Below are 20,923 nucleotides of genomic sequence, written 5' to 3' on the forward strand. Positions count from 1 at the left end.
GAAGCATGGGATCTGCTTGGATTTATTCATAATGGGCCCAATTTTACCATTATGGGTGCAAAAACTTGGTAAAGTCGGGCATGAGGCAATTAGTGCGATCTGTGCCTGCACAGATGCCCACTTTACCAAGGCCGAAAAATGGCCGCAATCCGAACCACGCCCGAAACAGGCGCAGCTGTGATTTAAATGCATTTGCCCATCCAGATTCGGCACGAAACAGACATGCTTGGCAAAGGTCTATTTCGGGCGCTCCAGCTCCTGTAGAGGTAAGTTCAGAGCTTCTGGCGGCTCTCTAACTCAGATCGGTGGTGGGGGAGTGGAGGGAGGGAGGTGGGCCAGATCATTCTCTGGTGAGGGGGGAGGACAAGGGAGGCCTGATCATTCTCTGGTGAGGGGAATGGAGGGGAGGCCCGAACGTTCTCTGGTGAAGGGGGGAGGCCCAATCATTCTCTGATTTGGAGGGGGAGGTAGGCCTGATCGTTCTCTAGTGGGGGGAGAAGGCCCGATCATTCTCTGGTGGGGGGAAAGGGGGCCGATCATTCTCTGTTGGTGGTGGGGAGGCCCGATCATTCTCTCTTGGGGGAGGGAGGCCTGATTATTTTCTAGTGGGGGAGGAGGCCCGATCATTCTCTGGTAGAAGGAGGCTCAATCATTCTCTGGTTGGGGGGAGGAGGCCCAATCGTTCCCTGGTCGGGGAAGGGCCAATCATTCTCTGGTGGTGGAGGAGGCCTGATCATTCTCTGGTGGGGGGGGCGGGGGAGTGAAGAGGGAGGCCTGATCATTCTGTGGCGGGGGAGGGAGTAAGGAAGGATGCCTGGTCACTCTCTGGTGGGGGGATCGGAGGAGGGAAACGGGTCAGATGTATCTGTGGTGAGGGCAAGAGGGAGGCCCGATTGCTTTCTTGTTGGGGGAGGGGGGCAGTGGCGGGGGAACCGCTGATACTCTACGGGTGATCGATGGGGGGGGGAGGGGAAACCGCTGCCACTCTGCAGGCGATTGGTGGAGGCGAAGTGGGGCAGAGGGTCGTGATCGGTCAGGGCAGCAGGGAGGGGGGCGTGGTTGGATAATGGGAACAGTTATGTTATGGGGGTGGGGTGATGTCAGTGGGGGCCATCATTCCTGGGCAGCTTTATCTGCTTTTTGCGGCCAGGGAGCGAAGTGACAAGGGAACGTTTTTCAAATTTTTTTCACTGCGCTTGTGCAGTTCAAAGCTCCGATCGGTACTGCAGTGTTTCAGGTGTGATAAGCCCTGCCCACAGCGCGATTCAGATTTGTGATTTATTTCCCTCAGGCTGGGTGCGTATGGGGAGCAGTTTTCCGAGTCGGATCTGAATTGCGCCCGGATTCAGCATTTAGAATCAAAATGGTAAAATTGGACCCAATGTATCAGTGTCGGCATCTAAAACCCACTTAAAAGATCGATAAGTCAAAGCAGCTTATAAGAAGTCTGATCTGCTGGAGAAAAGATTCTCACCTTATACGCCAAAGATTACGGTATATTTCTCAAGGTTGCCTGATGTGCTGAGTTCATTCCATTTCACTCCTTTCCATTATCCTTAAACTTTCTTACTTTCAGTTAATCATGTTAGCTCAGTAAAATCATACTATGACAGCTTTACCTAGTTACTTTTTATTATCCACTCGTAATTTAATTTGCATTCTGGCTAAGCATAAGATGCTACAGCTGCCAAGATTTCTATTTTGCATTTTGTCTCCCTCCTACCTGACTGAACCGCACAAGGATATGCCCTCCTGTGTCAGCAGGATTCCGCTATGTTGTTTGTGCCAAGATGTACGCATTCATTCTGGATAATTTTATCTACCCCGGATTTTATCTACCCAAGGATGGCATGGTGACACAGTGGTTAGCAATGCTGCCTCACAGTGCCAGGGACTCGAGTTCAATTCCAGCATTGGGTGTGGAGTTTTCACACTCTCCACGTGTTCTGATTTCCTCCCACACTCTAAAGATGTGCGGATTAGGTTGATTGGCCTTGTTAAGTTGCCCCTTAGTGTCAGGGGGATTATCCGGGTAAATATGCGGGGTTACAGTGATAGGGCCTGGATGAGATTGTTGTGGGTGTAGGCTCAATGGGCTCCTTTAGTGCTGTAGGGATGCTACGATTCTATTCTGCGTATGTTGACCGATTTATCACTATCCCCAAAACCTACAGGTAATAACAGAAAGCTTTACCAGAATTTAAGCTTTTGGTTCTTAAACCCTTCTACACTCTGCAGTAATATTCTGTAACTTATGTAGATTTATATATAATTCGATAACTCCTATTCGCTGTCTCTTTCCCAACATTGAATAGTAAATGCTATTTGTGTGCATTTTTTAACTGACTAATTAACGTAGTGTACCAACTGTGTACATGAGGCATTACAAACAACTCATCCTGTGACCTCACCACTTCACACTACACTTAAAAATCTGCCGTGCAACATTTTAACTGCCAGACTTTTGGTTCAGAGTTTCCAGTTTGTGGCCCATGCTCACTGTGTGATATGTAAAGTGATCACCAACAGTGGATGGTTACTATAGTCATAGAGCATTGCGTGTATAAAATTTCAAGTATTAATAAGTGTGAAGATAATGTTACAAAGGAATATTTATCGCAATCTCAAATTACAAAGGGGCAATCATACCGGCCATTCACCCTACACTCCCACTTCAGAGAGGTCGGAGAATTTGGCGGCCAGCCAAATCTCCGTTCACTGCCCGCTGATGTGAGCAGTGGTAGGATTCCGGCTATAGAACCAATTAAACAAGAACAGAATATTTCAGCAAAGAGACATTTTTTTTGCCAAAGTCTATTGGGTAAAATTTTTCTCTTTCTCCGCAGTGTGTTTTGCCATGGTGGTGGGACTTTATGGTGCCGCTGTTGTCAATGGGGTTTCTCACCACTGGGAGACCTGTGACGGGAGTTGCACCATCGGCAGGGCCAAAATATCCCACTGGCATAAAGGCCATCAAAAAGTTTGGCAATTAAATTGTGTGTGTGTGTGTGTGTGTGTCTGGAAGAGTTTAAGTGAGTGAGCAAGGAAAAAAAAACTTGTATTTATACACTACATTCCATGAAGTTAGTACGTCCAAAGTGCTTTACAGCCAATTAAGTGTTTTTCAGAAATGTAGTCACTGTTACAATGTAGGAAACACAGTAGCTAATTTGCATTGAACCATGTGATAATGAGTAGATAATCTGTTTCCATCATGCTCAAAAGGCATAAATACTAACTTCGACACTAGAGGTACATCCACTGTTCTGATATGAAATAATGCCACAGGATTGCCTAAGAGTGCTGACAGAGGGAGGAATGCTCCCAAAAAAGTGTTTTCCGTAGTGAGAAAACCGGTGGGTTTGCTTCCGGGAGGGTTGGTGCGATTCGGTTTGCAATTCAATCATACTTAGAAATGTTTTTGAAGTCTGGGGAGACTCTCACTGAATTTTCCCACAATTTTTGGATTGGGGACCAAAAGATGGCAGCAAAATTGGCTCCTCAGAGATTGTGGCACCCTTTTGAAAATGTGCCCTGATCGCCAGATAACCCCATAACAACTCGCTTCCCCAACTCATCGACTAAGTCCACACCCACCCTCACTCTCTTTCAGGTACCCCTCCACTCATTGGTACCAGCAATTCCCCTCCACAAATGCGCGACACCATGCTTTGAGTTGTCAAACCCACACAGCCTTCATGATCCCCTTTTCCCATTCCCCAGGCCCCCACTTTGGCATTGACAACCTGACACCCTGGCAGTGAATCACAAATGGGGTTCTCCCTGGCACTGAATGTGCCAAGGCCACTTCCCGTGATTCTCCGGCCCCAGCGCAATCTTCACGTGAACGTGCGCGACCAGCGCCTTGCTTTAAAATCTCATCTAGAAGATGCTGCTCCAACAATGCAGCACTCCTTCTCTGTGTACTGGAAACATCAGCCTAAACTTTGCTAAATCTGTAGAGTGGGACCTCCAACTGAGTGTGCTACCACTGAGCTAACATCATAGAGGGTCTTCAATGTAAAGCGTCTCTTACACATCTACACAAGGTCCACAATCCCCAATAAAATTTGTCTTTTCACTGATTGGATGTCTTGTTGGGAAAGCGGGTCAATCAAATACTCTGAAGTTGTTTGAAAACTGCCCCCTCTTGAAGAATAGGTGTATTCGCAATCTGCTGACTAAATAGCTCTTGAAAAATAACTCAGAGAATATTGTTCCACTGTTGTTCACCAGTTACATTGACAACCTGGAGAAAGGAACAGAATATGTTTTCAAATTTGTCAATGATACGAAGACAAGTGAGAGGGCATGTTGTGATGAGAATATTATGATTCCGCAATGGGATATAGACAGATTGGTGCCTGAGCAAAAACCTGGCCAATGGCATTTAATGTAGGTCGTGCACTTTGGTAGGAAGAATCAAAAGGCAGATTATTATCTAAATGGAGAGTGACTGCAAGTAAGTAGAGAGCAGAGGGATCGAAGTGTTCCAGTGCATGAAACACAAAAAGCTAACACACAGGTCCAAAAGTAGTTAAGAAGGCAATTGGCATCTTAGACTTTATTGCAAAGGGATTGAAGTTTAAAAATAGGGAGGTTTTGTTGTAATTGTACAGTGTGTTGGTGAGGCTTCACCTGGAATGCTGCATACAGTTTTGATCTCCTTACCTTGAAAAGGATGTAGTAACATTAGAGGAAGTCCAAAGGAGATTCACCAGGTTAATTTCGGGAATGAGAGGAATGTCCTGTCAAAGAGACCAAATAGTCTGGGTCTATGCTCCTTGGAGTTTGGAAGAGTGAGGGGTGACCTTATTCAAATATATAAGACCCTGAGGGAGCTTGACAGGGGAGATGGAGAGATGTTTTCACTAGTGGGAGAGTCCCAAACAAGGGGGCATAGCTTCAAGTAAAAGGGCTGGTCATTTAAATCTGAGGTGTGTAAAAATTCCTCCTCACAGAGGGTGATGAATTTCTGGAATTCTTTTCCCCAAAGGGTAGGGGAGCAGAACCATTAGGAGGATTTAAAGTGGATGTAGATAAATATTTGATAGAACGAGGAATGGAGGGTTATGGGGAAATGGTGCAGAAAAGGAGTTAATGCCGACATAGATCAGCCATGATCATATTGAATGGCGGGGCTGATTTGAAGGGCCTGGTGACTGACTCTTGCTTTTCTCTGTTGTGTTCTCGTGTGTTGTGTCCTTCATAATGTGTATTTAAGGGCTGGAGCTTAGCTCTCCCACCACCAACACACAGTTATGTGAAAATGTCCACACTACAATTTTCAGAGGTAGCAGTAGAAGAATAACTCTAGTTTGCCGATTAAGCCACTTAAACCTACGACCTTCCGAATCAGAGGTGAACGTGCCATCATTGAGCCAAGGCAGTAAGGACCAAAGCAAGTCTGCAATAAGAGAAAAGTGGAGCTGGGGGGGACACTGAGATGGCAATCTTCCCAAAGTCTAAGTAGTGAATGAGCATGAAAACAGGAAAGTTTTTTTTGGCGAGAGAAAAATTCAAATCTTATGGACTTAAAGTTCACGCCAGGATCACCCCTCTTGCGATCTTACCAGCTCGCCGCGCTGATAACTGGTGTGAGGAGCAGGTAAGATTGCTCCCCAAGTTCATAGTTCACCAGACAGTGCCATGTATGACAATGTGACAGACCCGGTGATCAAGCAACTCTGATAACAAATGTTCCATGTTGCTGGTGTGATTTACTTGGTTTGATTTATTATTGTCACATGTATTGGGATACAGTGAAAAGTATTGTTTCTTGCACACTATACAGACAAAGCATACGGTACACAGAGAAGGAAAGAAGGTTCAGAATGCGGTGTTACAGTCATAGCTAGGATGTAGTGAAAGATCAGCTTAATATAAGATATGCCCATTCAAAAGTCTGACAGCAGCAGGGAACAAACTGTTCTCGAGTCAGTTGGTACATGACCTCAGATCTTTGTATCTTCTTCCTGATGGAAGAAGATGGAAGACAATGTGTCCAGGGTGCGTGGGGTCCTTGATTATGCTGGCTGGTATGAGAGAGGACAGTGAGGAATCCTCATGGGTTTAAGTGGAGGCTTTCACAAAGTGGTCTACATTTTCCTGCTGAAAGGATGCCGATTCATACTGTTGCCTAATGGAACTGTCAGTTCTTATCTGTGGGCAGTATGTCAATAAATAGAACATGTTGTCACACGTTTGTGTCAGAAGATCACATTATCCTCATTGAATATGTCGCTACAGCTCCTGGATGCACTCAGTGTGATAGCTCTTGTTGGAGAGCACAATTATGACAAGTCAGGAGCCTGTTTGTTACTTAATGAGCAAAGGATTTATCTTTAACAGGGTGAGTAGGAGGGATGAATCAGCAACCGTTTGTGCTAGTGGGACCTGGATTGGAATTGATTTGTAAGGGTTTGTGAAAACACACACATGCACGCACTCGCATGCGCATGCAACCAAAGACAGACACAAACACGTGTGCACACACACACATACACAAACACGCATATTCAACATGCACACACTCATGCCACACACACATGCACACACGTGTGCACACATGCACACGCACTCTCAGACATACACACATACATACATACACACACACACACACACAAACACAATCTCCCATAATCTCCTCCATGACACCTGACCCAGTTCTCCAGTACCCGCTACCCCCTTCCTCCTCACCCCCTACTCCCCCAACATGATCTTTTGAGCCATTCAATCCGTTTCCATTGACCAATCCTAAATGACTCCTTTCTATCCATTTCACAGCTGGTCTACCCACCAGACAGACAGCCTGGCCCTCAGTGTGGTTGGCAAAGGTCAGATACAGATTCCAAAGGTGGCATAGGTCCTGCCACCAAATTCAGCAGAGCTGAGGGGAGACCTGTACTATCACACTTCCTGATCACTGAATTGCCCCTTCCCATTGCTGTACCCTCCTCCCTGCCCCATAAATATAAGAACATATAAGAACATAAGAAATAGAAGCAGGAGTAGGCCAACTAGCCCTTCGAGCCTGCCCTGCCATTCAATAAGATCATGGCTGATCTGTCGTGGCTCAGTTCCACTTTCCCGCCCTCTCCCCATAACCCTTAATCCCCTCTCTTATCAAGAACCCATCAACCCGCGTCTTAAAAATATTTAGCGAGGTAGCCTCCACCACTTCAACGGGCAGAGAATTCCAGAGATTCACCACCCTTTGAGTGAAGAAGTTCCTCCTCAACTCCGTTCTAAACCGCGCCCCCCTTTATCTTGAGGCTGTGCCCCCTCGTCCTACTATCCTTTCTGAGCGGGAAGAGTCTCTCCACCTCTATCCTATCCATCCCATTCATAATCTTATACGTCTCAATGAGATCCCCCCTCATTCTTCTAAACTCTAACAAGTACAAGCCTAATTTATTCAGCCTCTCCTCATAGCTCAACCCCCTCAACTCCGGTATCAGCCTAGTAAACCTCCTCTGCACTCCCTCCAAGGCCAAAATATCCTTGCGTAAGTACGGCGCCCAAAACTGCACACAGTACTCCAGCTGCGGCCTCACCAATGCCCTATACAGCCGCAGCAAGACCTCCCTGCTTTTATATTCAATCCCCCTCGCGATGAAGGCCAGCATCCCATTCGCCTTCCTGACCACCTGCTGCACCTGCAAGCTGGGTTTTTGCGACTCATGCACAAGGACCCCGAGGTCCCTCTGCACCGTCGCCTGCTGCAGTTTTTCTCCACGTAAGTAATAATCCTTCCTACCATTATTCCTACCAAAGTGGACCACCTCGCACTTGCCAACATTAAATTCCATTTGCCATTTCCTGGCCCATTCGCCCAGCCTATCTAGATCCTTCTGTATACTCTCCCCACCCTCCGCACAATTTGCCTTTCCACCAATTTTGGTGTCATCAGCAAATTTCGACACCCTACACTCGGTTCCCTCCTCCAGATCATCTATATAAATGGTAAATAGCTGAGGCCCCAACACCGACCCCTGGGGCACTCCACTAGTCACCATCCGCCAATCCGAATAGCACCCATTGACCCCCACTCTCTGCCTCCTATTTGACAACCAGTCCTCTATCCACGCTAACACCCTACCCCCAACTCCATGTCCCCTGACCTTCTGCAATAACCTCTTGTGAGGTACCTTGTCAAACGCCTTCTGAAAATCAAGAAAGACCACATCCACTGGCTCTCCTCTATCCACCGCCCTAGACACATCCTCATAGAACTCCAGTAAATTTGTCAGACACGACTTCCCTTTAACGAAACCGTGCTGCGTCTGCTCTATCAAGCAGTTCCCCTCAAGGGACAACATGTCACTTGGAATGGGGCGGTATGGCGGCCCAGTGGTTAGCACTGCTGCCTCACAGCTTCAGGGACCTGGGTTCGATCACCAGCTTGGGTGACTGTGTGGAGTTTTCACCTTCTCTCCGTGTCTGCTGGGTTTCCTCCGGGTGCTCCGATTGCCTCCTATTGTCCAAAGGTGTGTGGATTAGGTGCATTGGCCATGCTAAATTGGTCCTTAGTGTCCCAGGATGCGTAGGTTAGGGGGATTAGCAGGGTAAATATGTGGGGTTATGGGGATAGGGCCTGGGGAGGATTGTTGTCGGTGCAGGCTCGATGGGCCGAATGGTCTCTTTCTGCACAGTAAGGATTCAGTGTGGTGAAACTGATGTCTGGCCTCTCCGTAAATAGGCAATCATAAATGCCTCTCTGGAATGGTTTTGTCCTTAAGGGCATATTTTCTCCGCGCGCAGCTTGAATGGAAGAAAGGTTCTAACCAAAGCAAGCGGGTTCCTTGTCAGACATGTCATGACGTTTTCAATGCAGCTTGTGATAACGAGGAGGATGAAGCCATTTGAGGGAGAAGTTTAACTTCCTGACCACCTGATGGATTTTACTGTATCTTTTGAACGGATGCCATGTTGTGATTTGTCAAGTTCTCTGGTTTAAAAAAAAACAAGTGGTCGGAAAGCAGTGACTCCCCATGTATCAGCACGGAGCTCAATCCGTAATCATCCAAAGGCCAAGTTAAGGGCAGGTCATTTTATTTCTGTGTAAATTAGAGTTCTGCTCACAGGAGCTATATATTACCCAGTACAGAGGTATCAGAATGGTCTGGGCTTACAGAATGTAGAACTACCATTTAAAATCCTGACAATTATGGCTTCATTGTTTGCAATGATCTTCTGTCCCACTTGTTGGCTGGATCCATTTTTTTCTCACCCACCTTCCGTGCAATTATCTCCACAATAATTAACTAACTTGATCTTTCTGCTGTCTCCCAGGGCCACCCTTCATCATCTCACCGCCAGAAAATATCACAGTGAACATATCGCAAGATGCCCTCTTCACCTGCCAAGCAGAAGCATATCCTGGCAACTTGACGTACATCTGGTTCTGGGAGGAAGAGAATGTCTTCTTCAAGAAGTAAAGTCTTGTTTTTTTTTCTTTTGCACTGATTGGCATTTCTGTTCCCACCAGGTGACTTTTTTGTGCAGCTCCTAATCTATTGGCAAAAATATTGTAAATGTTCTTCTTCCTTCACTTTGTTTTTAGCAAGCTATTTTTCCTTCATTTATGAGGCATGTATATTTTATTTCCTTGGATTTATTTTTCCTCTCCAGAAGATGCTAACCCCCTTCTCAGGTTACTCGATGCTGGCGTCCCACAGTAGATCAGTCAGTTGGGTTTCCATTGTGAGGAGGTGTCCACAGGCTTTTCACCATGTGAGGCATCACAAGCAAACCTGCTCCTTCTCCCATCTAATTTACACATATGTTCACATTGCAGCAGGGGTCACTAGCGAGCAGTCAGCCTTGGGAACTCATGATTGATTTTGCAGTGTTGAGACATCGAGGGGAATTTTCCCAGGAATCCTAGCGGGCGGGACACGGTCCATGCAAAAGTCTGTTGACCTTGGCCGGGAATTTCCGGTCTTGGGGGTGAATGCGGCCGGAAAATCCCATCCATTGTGTTTTTACTCGTAGAATCATAGAATTCCTCCAGTGCAGGAAGAGCCATTTGGCCCATCGAGCCTGCCCCAACCACAATCCCACCCAGGCCCTTAACCCCGCTCATTCCTCCCACACTGGGTTAATTGGCCATGCTAAGTTTCTCCTTACTGTCAGGGGGATTAGCAAGGCAAATAAGGAGGGGGGTTAAAGGGATAGGACTTGGGTGGGATTGTGGTTGATGCAGTGTTGATGTGCAAACTCCACATAGACAGTGACACAGAGCTGGAATTGAACCCGGGTCCCTGGCACTGTGAGGCAGCAGTATTAACCACCGTGCTGTCTGCAAAGCTGTTCCTTCATACAGCACCGATTTTATTGTACGTATAATGTATGATGGTTTTGTTGAGAGTACACCCAGTAATGGAAGCCATAAATCCCCAACTGATTTGTTCTCACATTATGTTGAACGGCACTGCTGTCTTGAAACAGGTGGCAACATAGTTGTGAGAATGGATGTAATTTTTAATTTCCCTTGCACAAAGTTAAAGCTTCCTGCACATGAGGACACGTTCCCTAAAGTAAAGTTGAAGTTTATTTATTAGTCTTAAGTAGGCTTACATTAACACTGTAATGAAGTTATTGTGGAAATCCTCCTCTAGTCGTCACACTCTGGTGCCTGTTCAGGGACACTGAGGGAGAATTTAGCATGACCAATCTGCCTAACTCGCACATCTTTGGACTGAGAGGAAACCGGAGCACCCGCCGGAAACCCACACAGACGTGGGGAGAACATACAGATTCCACACAGACAGTGACCCAAGCCGGGAATTGAACCCAGGTTCCTGGCACTGTGAGGCAGCAGTGCTGACCATTCTCTCTACATGCAATAGAATCGTAAACCTGTACTCTATGAATAGGTCTGTATTTTTATCACACACAAAGTGAGCAGATGGACAAGGGGCTCGAAATTGAGCTTGACGTGTGCGGACGCACATGGCCTCTTCATAGCGTTGCAAATGAACAAACTTTCTATTCCTGCAGCTCAGGAATAAATGAATCCATTAGGCTTTCACCAGGGATTTCTGCCTCTGCACTCGTCCATTCGCTCCGTGATTGAGACATCACTGGCTGTCAAGTACAGAAGTGAAAAATCCAGCTGTTAGGGAGGGCCCTGAATGATAGACTAAAATTTGTTCATTGACAATATGGTTCAGACCTCAAACTTTAACAAATCTCTGCACACCATCACCACCCACAGTGGCTGCAAAATCTGCATATATTAGTGTACAAATTCTAGACTATAATATGACTTCCTGATCATAAACCATTGGGAACCTTTACATAAAGTCGCAGTAATTATTTCAGCAATTGTATGTTTCTTGTGCTGATCATCATGGACAAGAGGTGCCAGCACAAACGGTGTCTGTGGTAGCGTGGCCCCTTTAAGGGACAATCCTTTGTCGGCCACGTGACCAGGCCACAGCCAATGGAGCGCGAGTGCATGAACGTAGGTTAATCAGTAGGGAGCTTCAGTTGGAGTCAGGGTGTTGTTAGGTGTAGATGCTTTCAAGAACTCCTGTGTAAATATCAGGAGGTGGTCCAGAGGGAACCTGGTCAAATAAAAAGCATTAAAACTAAAATTTACTCGAACCCCAAGGTTACACCTTGGTTCTTCTAGCTTGTCCAATATCATACGCATTACATCGGGAAGTAGACTGAAAAGGCTGGAAGACTTGGGCACCATTAAGTCTGTGCAGTTTTCAGAATGGGCCCATTGTCCCCATCCTGAAACTGGACCGTATCCATGAGGATCTGCGCAGACTTGAACTGACGGTGAACAGAGGACTTCCGCTGGGTTATTACCCCATTCCCAGGATCTACGCTGAGTTAGCAGGAATCCTCAAATACACTCAGATAAACCTAAGTCATGCTTATCGACAACTGGAATTGGGAGAGGACTCCAGTAAGTCAGTTGCAGTAAATACCCACAAGGGGTTATATTGATACATCCAACTCCTATTTGGTGTCTTGCATTTCAGTGGACTAAGGAGAACCTGTTACAGGGAATTCGCAAAGAGGTGATATACTTGAAAGATGCCCTAATTGCAGGTACGTCTCCTGAGGAACATGCTGCAAACCTGGACAAAGTGCTTAAGAGGTTTAAGGAAGCTGGCAGATGGTTGAGATGCGAGAAATGTGTTTTCCAAATTGAGGAGGTTACATACATTGGGTTCAAAGTGGATTCAAAGGGGTTGCGTCCCCTGAAAAATAAGGTGAGAGCTATTACGGGATTGCCAAAGCCGAGGAATGTAACAGGACTGAAGTCTTTCCTCAGAGTGGTCAATTATTATGGAAAGTTTCTGCTGAATGCTGCTCCCCCCACCCACACATCGATTTTTAAAGAAGCATCAGTGATGGAAGTGGGGAGACATGTAAGAAGAGGTGTTTGTAAAAGTCAAACAAGCTTCATAGTCATCGTCAATGCCCATGCACTTTGACCTGAGGAAGGAGTTAGTCATCACTTGTAATGCCTCACCATATGGAGTTGGAGTGGCTCAATCCCATAGACTGGCTGGTGGTGTGGAGAGACCGATCGCATTTGCTTCGAGTGTTCATCCGACCATAAGAATCCTCCAGTAACAAGCAATAATAAGCAAAAAAACAACTTCACAGAGTAAATCCAAATTAAAGGTTGAATGAGGATCCTTCATTATACAACCACCTGGGCCACACCCTGGGTCACAAAAGCCTCCCTCAGCCCCCATCCGCTTCCTATTTCCACCGGGTCAGCTGACCACCACAGCATTGTAGCATCGAGGACTTGGCCAGACTCTGATTAAAAACACTCACAAATAGACAAGGAAAGCCTGACAGCCATCTACCCGATGAAAAAATGTCACCAATATGCCTTTGAATGGCATTTCACTACTGTGTTAGATCATAAACCATTGTTGGGCCTTTCCCAAGAGAATAAGTCAGTGCCACCTGTTGCCTTGGCCAGTGACGAAGGAACAATGTTTCCAAAAGTTTGTGGGTTTACTATCAAATAAACTGGTTGGACTTTGACCTGGTCTTGTGGGACTTCTTACTGTGCCTTGGCCAGGGTGCAGAGATGGGCATGGGCTGGGAATGCAGATCTCAAATGCGGATGCATTATCTGCCTTCCCCCATCACAGACTGTACAGTCACCATCTGTTTGCAGGAGTTAGTGTTCGCACTGCATTTTTTTGGAGCCCTGTCAGTCTCAGCAGCCTGTCATAGACAGATAGTGACCTGTAGATGTCGAAGGTCACGGAAATAGTACTGACAGAATGGTGCTTCGACAAGGCAGAACAAACAAAGCCGTATGTGCCACGCAGGGACAAAGTAACCTGCAAAGATGGGGTGCTTTTGTAGTGGGGGGGCTGTGTCATTGTACCACCCACTGGAGTGATGGCCATCGGCTCCAATAGTTAGGTGATGCCCATCCTAGTAAGAGCAGAATGAAAGTGTTGAAGGAAGTTATGTCTGGTGGCCTGGCATTGACAGAGACATTGAACAAATAGTGGCGCAGTTTGAACCAGCAAACATTACTGCCACCAGTGAACACGTACCCCTGGGACTTGGCTTCAAGTAGCTTTTGCTGGACTTTGTTTGGAGCGTAGTTTTCTGATCTTAGCAGATTCTCAATCCAAATGATTGGACATTCAGCTCATGAGATCTATCACAGCTTCATCTATTATTGATAAATTAAGCCAGATGTTTTGCAATCTACGGTCTTCCTTGAGTGTTAGTATCCGACAATGGAACTGCGTTCATGGCTGCTGAATTTCAGACTCTTGTCAAGTTTAATGACATTCGTTGTGCTAAGTCAGCCCCCCTACCACCTGGCCTGGAATGGGTTCGTGGATTGAGCCGCACAGATGTTCAAGGCTTCCTTGTAGAAGCAGGTTCATAGGCTGTTGCCATTGCAATTGGCAAGTTTTTGCTGTCCCACAGCACCACACCTCACTCTACCAGTGAGGTCACACCTGCAGAGTTGCCAATGGGTCAATTCCTGCCTACCTGTTTGGACTTCGTGTTCACAAATTTGTCAGGGAGGTTGGAGGCTAGACAAGCCTCTCAGAAGGAATATTATGACACGCAGAGAGGGGATAGATTGTTTAAGGTGGGCGATCTTGTGTTGACACAGAACTTCAGTGAGTACCAGGGAGAGTTGTGGAGGTGGCAGACGCACAGGGCCGTCAAGTTAAGAGGCATGTTGACCGAGCAAGTGTGCCCGTATCAAGTCCATATGTACCAGCCTCTGAACAAGACAGTTCCGTGCCTCTGGTTTTGGTGCGTGAGACAGGAGGTGCCGGCAAAGGCCTAGCTCCAGAGGTGATTAGCACGTCCACCCTATCAGTGGATCCTGTGTCATCAGCTGCTGAAGAACCCCTGACAGAGTTGTAGCATTCTGCAAGGGTCTGAAAGTTTCCGGACCGGCTGACATTATGATCCGTTTTCCCTGGTGTCCCTTCTATAATATTGCTGTTTCCTATGTATAAACTGTTTTTCTGTTTGTTTTATCATAAGTAAAGCAAGAATTTAGGGGGATGGGGGAGGGCAGGAGTGTGATAGTGTGGTCCCTTTAAGGACCATGTAATTGGGCCAAAGCCAATGGGGCACAAGTGCACAAACCTGGGCCAATTGGGAGGGTGAGCATTCCCGGGGCTGGAGGACTTCAGGTAAAGTCAGGGTGTTGTTAGGAGTCAACCTATATTAATTATAATGTTAAACCCTTCATTGTATATACGCCTTAATTGTATCTAGCATCAATAAATCATTTAGTTATGTGCTAATCAAATTGCCTCAAGTTACTACAGTGTCTGTCTGACTGGAAACTGAGGACACAGAAATAGGACAAAACAAAGCACCTGGCATGGAAGCTACATGTTACCAGACCTCAAACATGTCTTAATAACACAAAAGTGTGGAATGGAGGTAAAAGGCCATTTACTCTGCTCAATATATACCCTTCAATGAACCATGCAGAATTTCTTCTTTATAGCTTGTAATTGGCCTATATTTCCATAGAATGGAGCCCCTACAGTGCAGGAGGAGGCCATTCAGCCCATCAAGCCTACACCAAGTCTCTGGCAGAGTATTTTGCTCAGGCCCACCCTGTCCCTGTAACTCCACATATTCACCATGGCCAACCCAGCTTAACCTACACATCTTTGGACAATGGGAGGAAACCCTCACAGATGTGGGGAGAATGTGCAAACTCCATACAGACAGTCACCGGAATTGAACCTGGGTCCCTGGTGCTGTGAGGCAGTGGTGCTAACCACTGTGCCACCGTGTCAGATCTTGAGGAGTCAATTACAAAGAACTGCAAACTGCCACCAGATAGTATTCTGATGGTGCGGTATAGTGGTTAGAAGCTTCTTGATGTTTTATCTCATCACCAATGGCTTGGATAAATGCATCAGTCACATTAAATTAACAAATTGCATTTTCATATCTGTGCAAAAAGCTAATATATCTCTTTCCAGTTCTATTCACCGATTTTAAATGGGTTTTCCTGTCTTCAGATGATCTGTGCCATTGTTCTCCATCTCACTGGACCATCTAAACAAAAAAAAAATCACGTTGTTGCAAGAACCATGATATTATTGTTCCATTCTGAGCCCTGTGCTGATCCGCACTCTATTAATTTGAAGTGAATGTCTCAATTCAGTAACGTTAGCCTCTGAGAGGCTGGGGTGGGAGTTAAGGTATAATATGAAAAATCCCACTCAACAATGTGATGACCTGTGAATCCATTCTTCAGCATGGATGATATTCTGCTGCTAAGAAATTTGTATATTGTCCAAGGTTGCTTCTGAATCTATTCGCCAACTGCAGAAACATGGACACTCTGCCACCTGGTGGTAGTGTTCAGGGGTGCATGTACAATGGGGTCTTTTTGTACAGAGACTGACGCTGACAAGACCTTTTTAAAAATGAGCCTTTGTAATTATAGGGAAGGCATTTTCAAAATAGCATTAATGGATCAGAGCTATCAGCAAATAACCCCTCAAGGTCCCTTTGAATCAAAACACTAACATGCAATATTTTTGCGTTTCTGAATGTGGGATAATTTGACCATAAGATGGGTTTATGCTTCATGTCTTTTCATGCAGCAGTGATTGTATTGAGATGTTAAGGAAAGGTGAGAGGTACAGAATCATAGAATCACTTGTGTGCAGAAGGAGGCCATTTGGCCCATTGAGCCTGCACTGACAACAATGCCACACAGGCCCAATCCCTAGGACCCCACTAATCTCCCTAACACTAAAGGGGCATTTATCATGGCCAAACAACCTAACCCCCACATCTTTGTGCTCTGGGAGGAAACCAGAGCACCTGGAGGAAACCCACACAGACACAGGGAGAATGTGCAAACTCTGCACAGACGGTGACCCAAGCCAGGAATCGAACCTAGGTCCCTGGCGCTGTGAGGACGCAGTGCTAACCACTGCCAACATGCTGCCCCAACCAACGTATTTACACTGTTAAATTGAAATAGAGACACAAGTTGCTTGTATATTTATATCAGTGGGTTTAAAATATCCTTCAAATTTTTTTTATCATTGCTTTTACCTGCCTGGTTGCTATTTGTCTCCAGGCGGAATGGTTAACCTTGGGAAAGCTGAATACAGAGCAGTACCCAGCAGCCAGGCTGCTTGAGTCTGCTGTCATGTGCAAAGATGTGCGGGTTAGGTGGATTGGCCATGCTAAATTGCCCCTCAGTGCCAGGGGGACTAGCTAGGATAAATGCATGGGGTTATGGGGATAGGGCCTGGGTGGGACAGTGATTGGCTTGATGGGCTGAATAGCCTCCTTCTGCACTGCAGGTGTGGTTCATTGCTGAAACCCAGGAGAAGAAGAGTTATGCTTGTGAGCAGGACAAGCTGACAATCAAGACAAAACCGCAATACTGGATTTCATTTCTAAAAAGCAACAAACAATGACGACCTGTGAATCCATTCCGCAAATTAGGTGAAATTTGGCCTAAAAGAGGTAAAACAAAAAGGTAAATTCTTATAAAAGGTTCTGCGTTTGCCTTACGGCTGTTGGTGAGGTATGTCGGAGATGGAAACAACAGTGAGAAAGCACATTGAAACTGTGTTTGGTTGTGGGCAAATGAAACAGGCCTTCATACAGAATGGATGCTATTATACTGTGTACTAGTGCCAGCCTTGCACAGTATTCTGTGCTCAGTCTGAGGAGATTGAACTTTCCACTTCTACTTTTCCTGCCATTTGTTTAGAAAACTTTACCAATATTTAGAAATTCACGAGCTTGATTTTCAATCCGGAGCTAGAAATTTAAGTTTATTTATTAGTGTCACAAGTAGGCTCACACTGACAATGCAATGAAGTTACTGTGAAAATCTCCTAGTCATCACGCTCCAACGCCTGTTTGGGTATACTGAGGGAGAATTTAGCATGGCCAATGCACCCTAACCAGCACGTCTTTCCACCTGGAGGAAACCCACGCAGAGACAGGGAGAACGTGCTGACTCCACACAAACAGTGACCCAAGCTGGGAATCGAACCCGGGTCTCTGGCACTGTGAGGCGGCACTGCTAACCACCATGCCACCCAACTGAGACTATATTCTAACGTTGAAGAAAAGGAATATTTTCAGGGTGCAGAAATTGCAAAGTCAGCATTTTTTTCCCATTCTACATTGCCAAATTTTCAATCCCCTGTGGGAGTGAGTTTTGTAAACCCACACTATCAGAAGGCATCGCTGGTTCCAGATAGCAAAGCGCTGGGCTTAGATTTTAAAAGGGAACATGTAATGGGGGGGATAGCAACAAACGTTCTCTGATTAATTACTTGTGGAGTTTGGGACTATGGGGAGCAACGGTTCACAATTTTTAAATGGTCAGCATAGGGACAATGGGGGACCTGGAACCTGTTTCAGAATAGCTGTTGGGAACACAACAAGGAGACTTTACTGCTAATGGGGTGGCACAATTGCACAGTGGCTAGCACTGTCACCTCATAGCACCAGGGACCCGGATTCAATTGGGTGACTGTGTGGAGTTTGCACATTCTCCCCGTGTCTGCATGGGCTTTCCCTGGATGCTTTAGTTTCCTCCCGCAGTCCAAAGATGTGCAGGTTAGGTGGATTGGCCACGTTAAATTGCTCCTTACTGTCCCACGATGTATAGGTTAGGAAGGTTAGCCATAGGAAATGCGTGGGGTCATGGGGATAGGGCTGAGTAAGATGCTGTGTCAGAGAGTTGGTGCAGACTCAATGGATCAGATGGCCCATTCTGCACTATGCATGTGAAAAAGGTGTATAGTATGGGAGATGAACTCAGCTGCTCACAGAGTTTCCATTGCTCGACCTGAAAGACGTGAGGAAGAAAGTGTTAGTAATCTTGAGGGCAACATGATGTTACTGTCTCCCATGGCCACCTGCAGCCATAGCTGCTTGATCCTGCTAACTGGGGCTCTTCCAATTGGAAGAAGGTTCCAGTTCTCTTGTGCGCCATGGCCTTATACTGGGGCCTCACGGTATCAGAAGGATGGGGACCGCCTGGGAATCAGCTGCCCAAGTCACCTCTGACCCCCTCCTCACCCCATTCATCCTCTTCCACATGAAATGCAAGGATATATTCTCCAGAATGACAGACGATACAACATCATAGGGAAATTGCAAAGCTGGTACGTGAGCATGGGATGGGCTGATAAATGAGATCTACGCAGTTTTTACCTTGGAGATTATGCAGCCAGGCACAGAAGGTGAAATCTATCAGGCGGCTGTAATTATTTTTGATCAACTTCAAAGATCCCATTGAAAATCAGAAATGACAGCACCTTGAAACTTGAATGCGCCCGAATTGGATGCATCTGCAGTGTCTGTCCAGAGAGCATATTATTATTGCAGAATAATAAATCCCCTAATGAAGAAATTTGTTGATAAACAAGCATTAATTAAACGGTCTTATTTTAAAGTGCTTTCATTCAGAACGATTAGCCACCGACTGAGTAAACTTTCCACAAAATGTCACCTCCGAAATTAAGTTAACCCAACAAATAAAATTGTGCCACAAGTCACTTGCTGCATCAAAAGTATTAATGCTGATGACTTGTTTCTTAGGACAGCAGATGTCGGAGAATGTGCAACACTCACAGATCTCAGATTTTGTCATTAGCTGTGAAAGCAAATACCATCAGACTCTCAAGGGTGTCTTACGGCTTTAAGTACACTTGTAGTAGCTCTTCTTCTCTGACACTGTGGTTTTTCTTCCATTCGACAGCTTTTCTTACTCAAACGTTAGCATATTCCTTCATAACAACAAAAATTTTCTTTCACTTCCAGCCTGGTAAGTTCTCACTCTCTATCTGGCTCGCTAGCTCACCGGGGGTGGTGCCAGGGTGGGGGAAGAAATTTAATGACCGTTATCCTGGCTTGCTGCATTTTACATCCCTGCCCCCATCATGATGGGGCATAAAATTCTGCCCACGAGTTTTCTCTCTCTCTCCCTGCCTCTCTTTCCAGCTTGCACTCTGTTTTTTACACTGCTGCTTCACAGTGCCAGGGACCCAACTTCGATTCCTGGCTTGGGCCACTGTCTGTGTGGAGTTTGCACATTCTCCCCATGTCTGCGTGGGTTTCCTCCAGGTGCTTCGGTTTCCTCCCACAGTCTGAAAGACGTGCAGGTAAGGTACATTGGCCCAAACAGGAGCCGGGCTGTGGCGACTATGGGAATTTCACAGTAACTTCATTGCAGTGTTAATGTAAGGCTTACTTGTGACTAGTAAATAAACTTTAACTTCTAACTTTAACTATTAATTCACTCTAATTCTACAAATCACTATCTCTCTCTGTGGACAGGATTGTCAGTCCGCCCTCGCCCCAAAACTAGAAAATCTCGTCCAAGGTCAAAGGACCGTTATCTGCTCCCCACCCCCACCCCCACCATGATTCCCATGGCAGGTGGGACAGGAAAATTCCCCTCTTTCTTTCTCCGTACCTCACTCTAGCTCTCCACCTCACACTGTCTGTCTCCACCTCACACTCTCAACCTCACACTGTCTGTCTCCAGCTCACACTGTCTGTCGCCCTCTCTCTCACTCTCTCTAACTCTCTCTAGCTCACACTGTCTCTTTTGCTCACTCTCTCTAACTCGCTCTAGCTCTCTCTCTCTGTCTCTTTAGCTTGTTCTCTCTTTTTCGCTAACTCAGTTCTACAGCTCTCTGTCTCTCTCTCTCTTTCTTTCTCTCACTCTTTCTCACTCTAGCTCTTACTCTTACTCTTCCTCCCCAAATTCGCTTTGGTCATTGCGCAGTTGAATGTTCCTCGCTTGTTGTTTTCACCTTCCAGATTTGATGTTCTGCGTACACTTACGCTTGCTCACCTTTTCAAAGCTAACTACATCTCAGCTTCTCCTATCCTCACTGCTTCTTTGCTTGAGCCCAGGCCCTTCACATTCAGTCTCCCCATTTTGCAATCCCTGCCACTACCTCACTGTGATTTCTGGATTTATCTTTCCATCTTTCCTATTGTTTTGACCTTCCTGCTGTTCTGTACTTTTAGCCTTGGTCCTTTATTCATATCTTCCAAGGAAAGTGTTTATTTTATGACTCAAGATCAAGTTTATTTTAAGAGGACCAATCGATAGATAGTGTTTTACTGAGAATTGTTATCTAACCAAAGTTCGACCTCCCCGCCTGCCACGGAATCGGAGCGGGTGAGGGACAGACGACGGAAATGTCCATTGACCTCGAGCATGATTTTCCAGTCTCGCTGAAGCAGCACAGTGGTTAGCACTGCTGCCTCACGGCACCAGGGATGGGGGTTCGATTCCCAGCTTGGGTCACTGCCTGTGTGGAGTTTGCACATTCTCCCCATTTCTGCATGGGTTTCCTCCAGTTTGCTCCTTTCTCCTCCCACAGTTGAAAGATATGGGGGTTAGGTTGTTAAGCCATGTTTA

At 46.1% G+C, this 20,923-nt stretch overlaps 1 protein-coding gene across 1 annotated transcript in view; it reads left to right on the plus strand.

Annotated features, from left to right (window-relative positions):
• Window positions 1–20,923, plus strand: part of igsf9bb (immunoglobulin superfamily, member 9Bb) — a 660,581-nt gene that overhangs the window by 487,331 nt on the left and 152,327 nt on the right. Inside the window, exon 6 of the mRNA XM_080214744.1 lies at window positions 9,295–9,436. Within this exon, the coding sequence (XP_080070870.1) occupies window positions 9,295–9,436 (142 nt within the window). The remainder of the gene's footprint in view (window positions 1–9,294; window positions 9,437–20,923) is intronic.

Source organism: Carcharhinus amblyrhynchos, chromosome 29 (assembly GCF_965287045.1).
Source record: "Carcharhinus amblyrhynchos chromosome 29, sCarAmb.v2.hapA, whole genome shotgun sequence".
Classification (NCBI taxonomy): domain Eukaryota; kingdom Metazoa; phylum Chordata; class Chondrichthyes; order Carcharhiniformes; family Carcharhinidae; genus Carcharhinus; species Carcharhinus amblyrhynchos.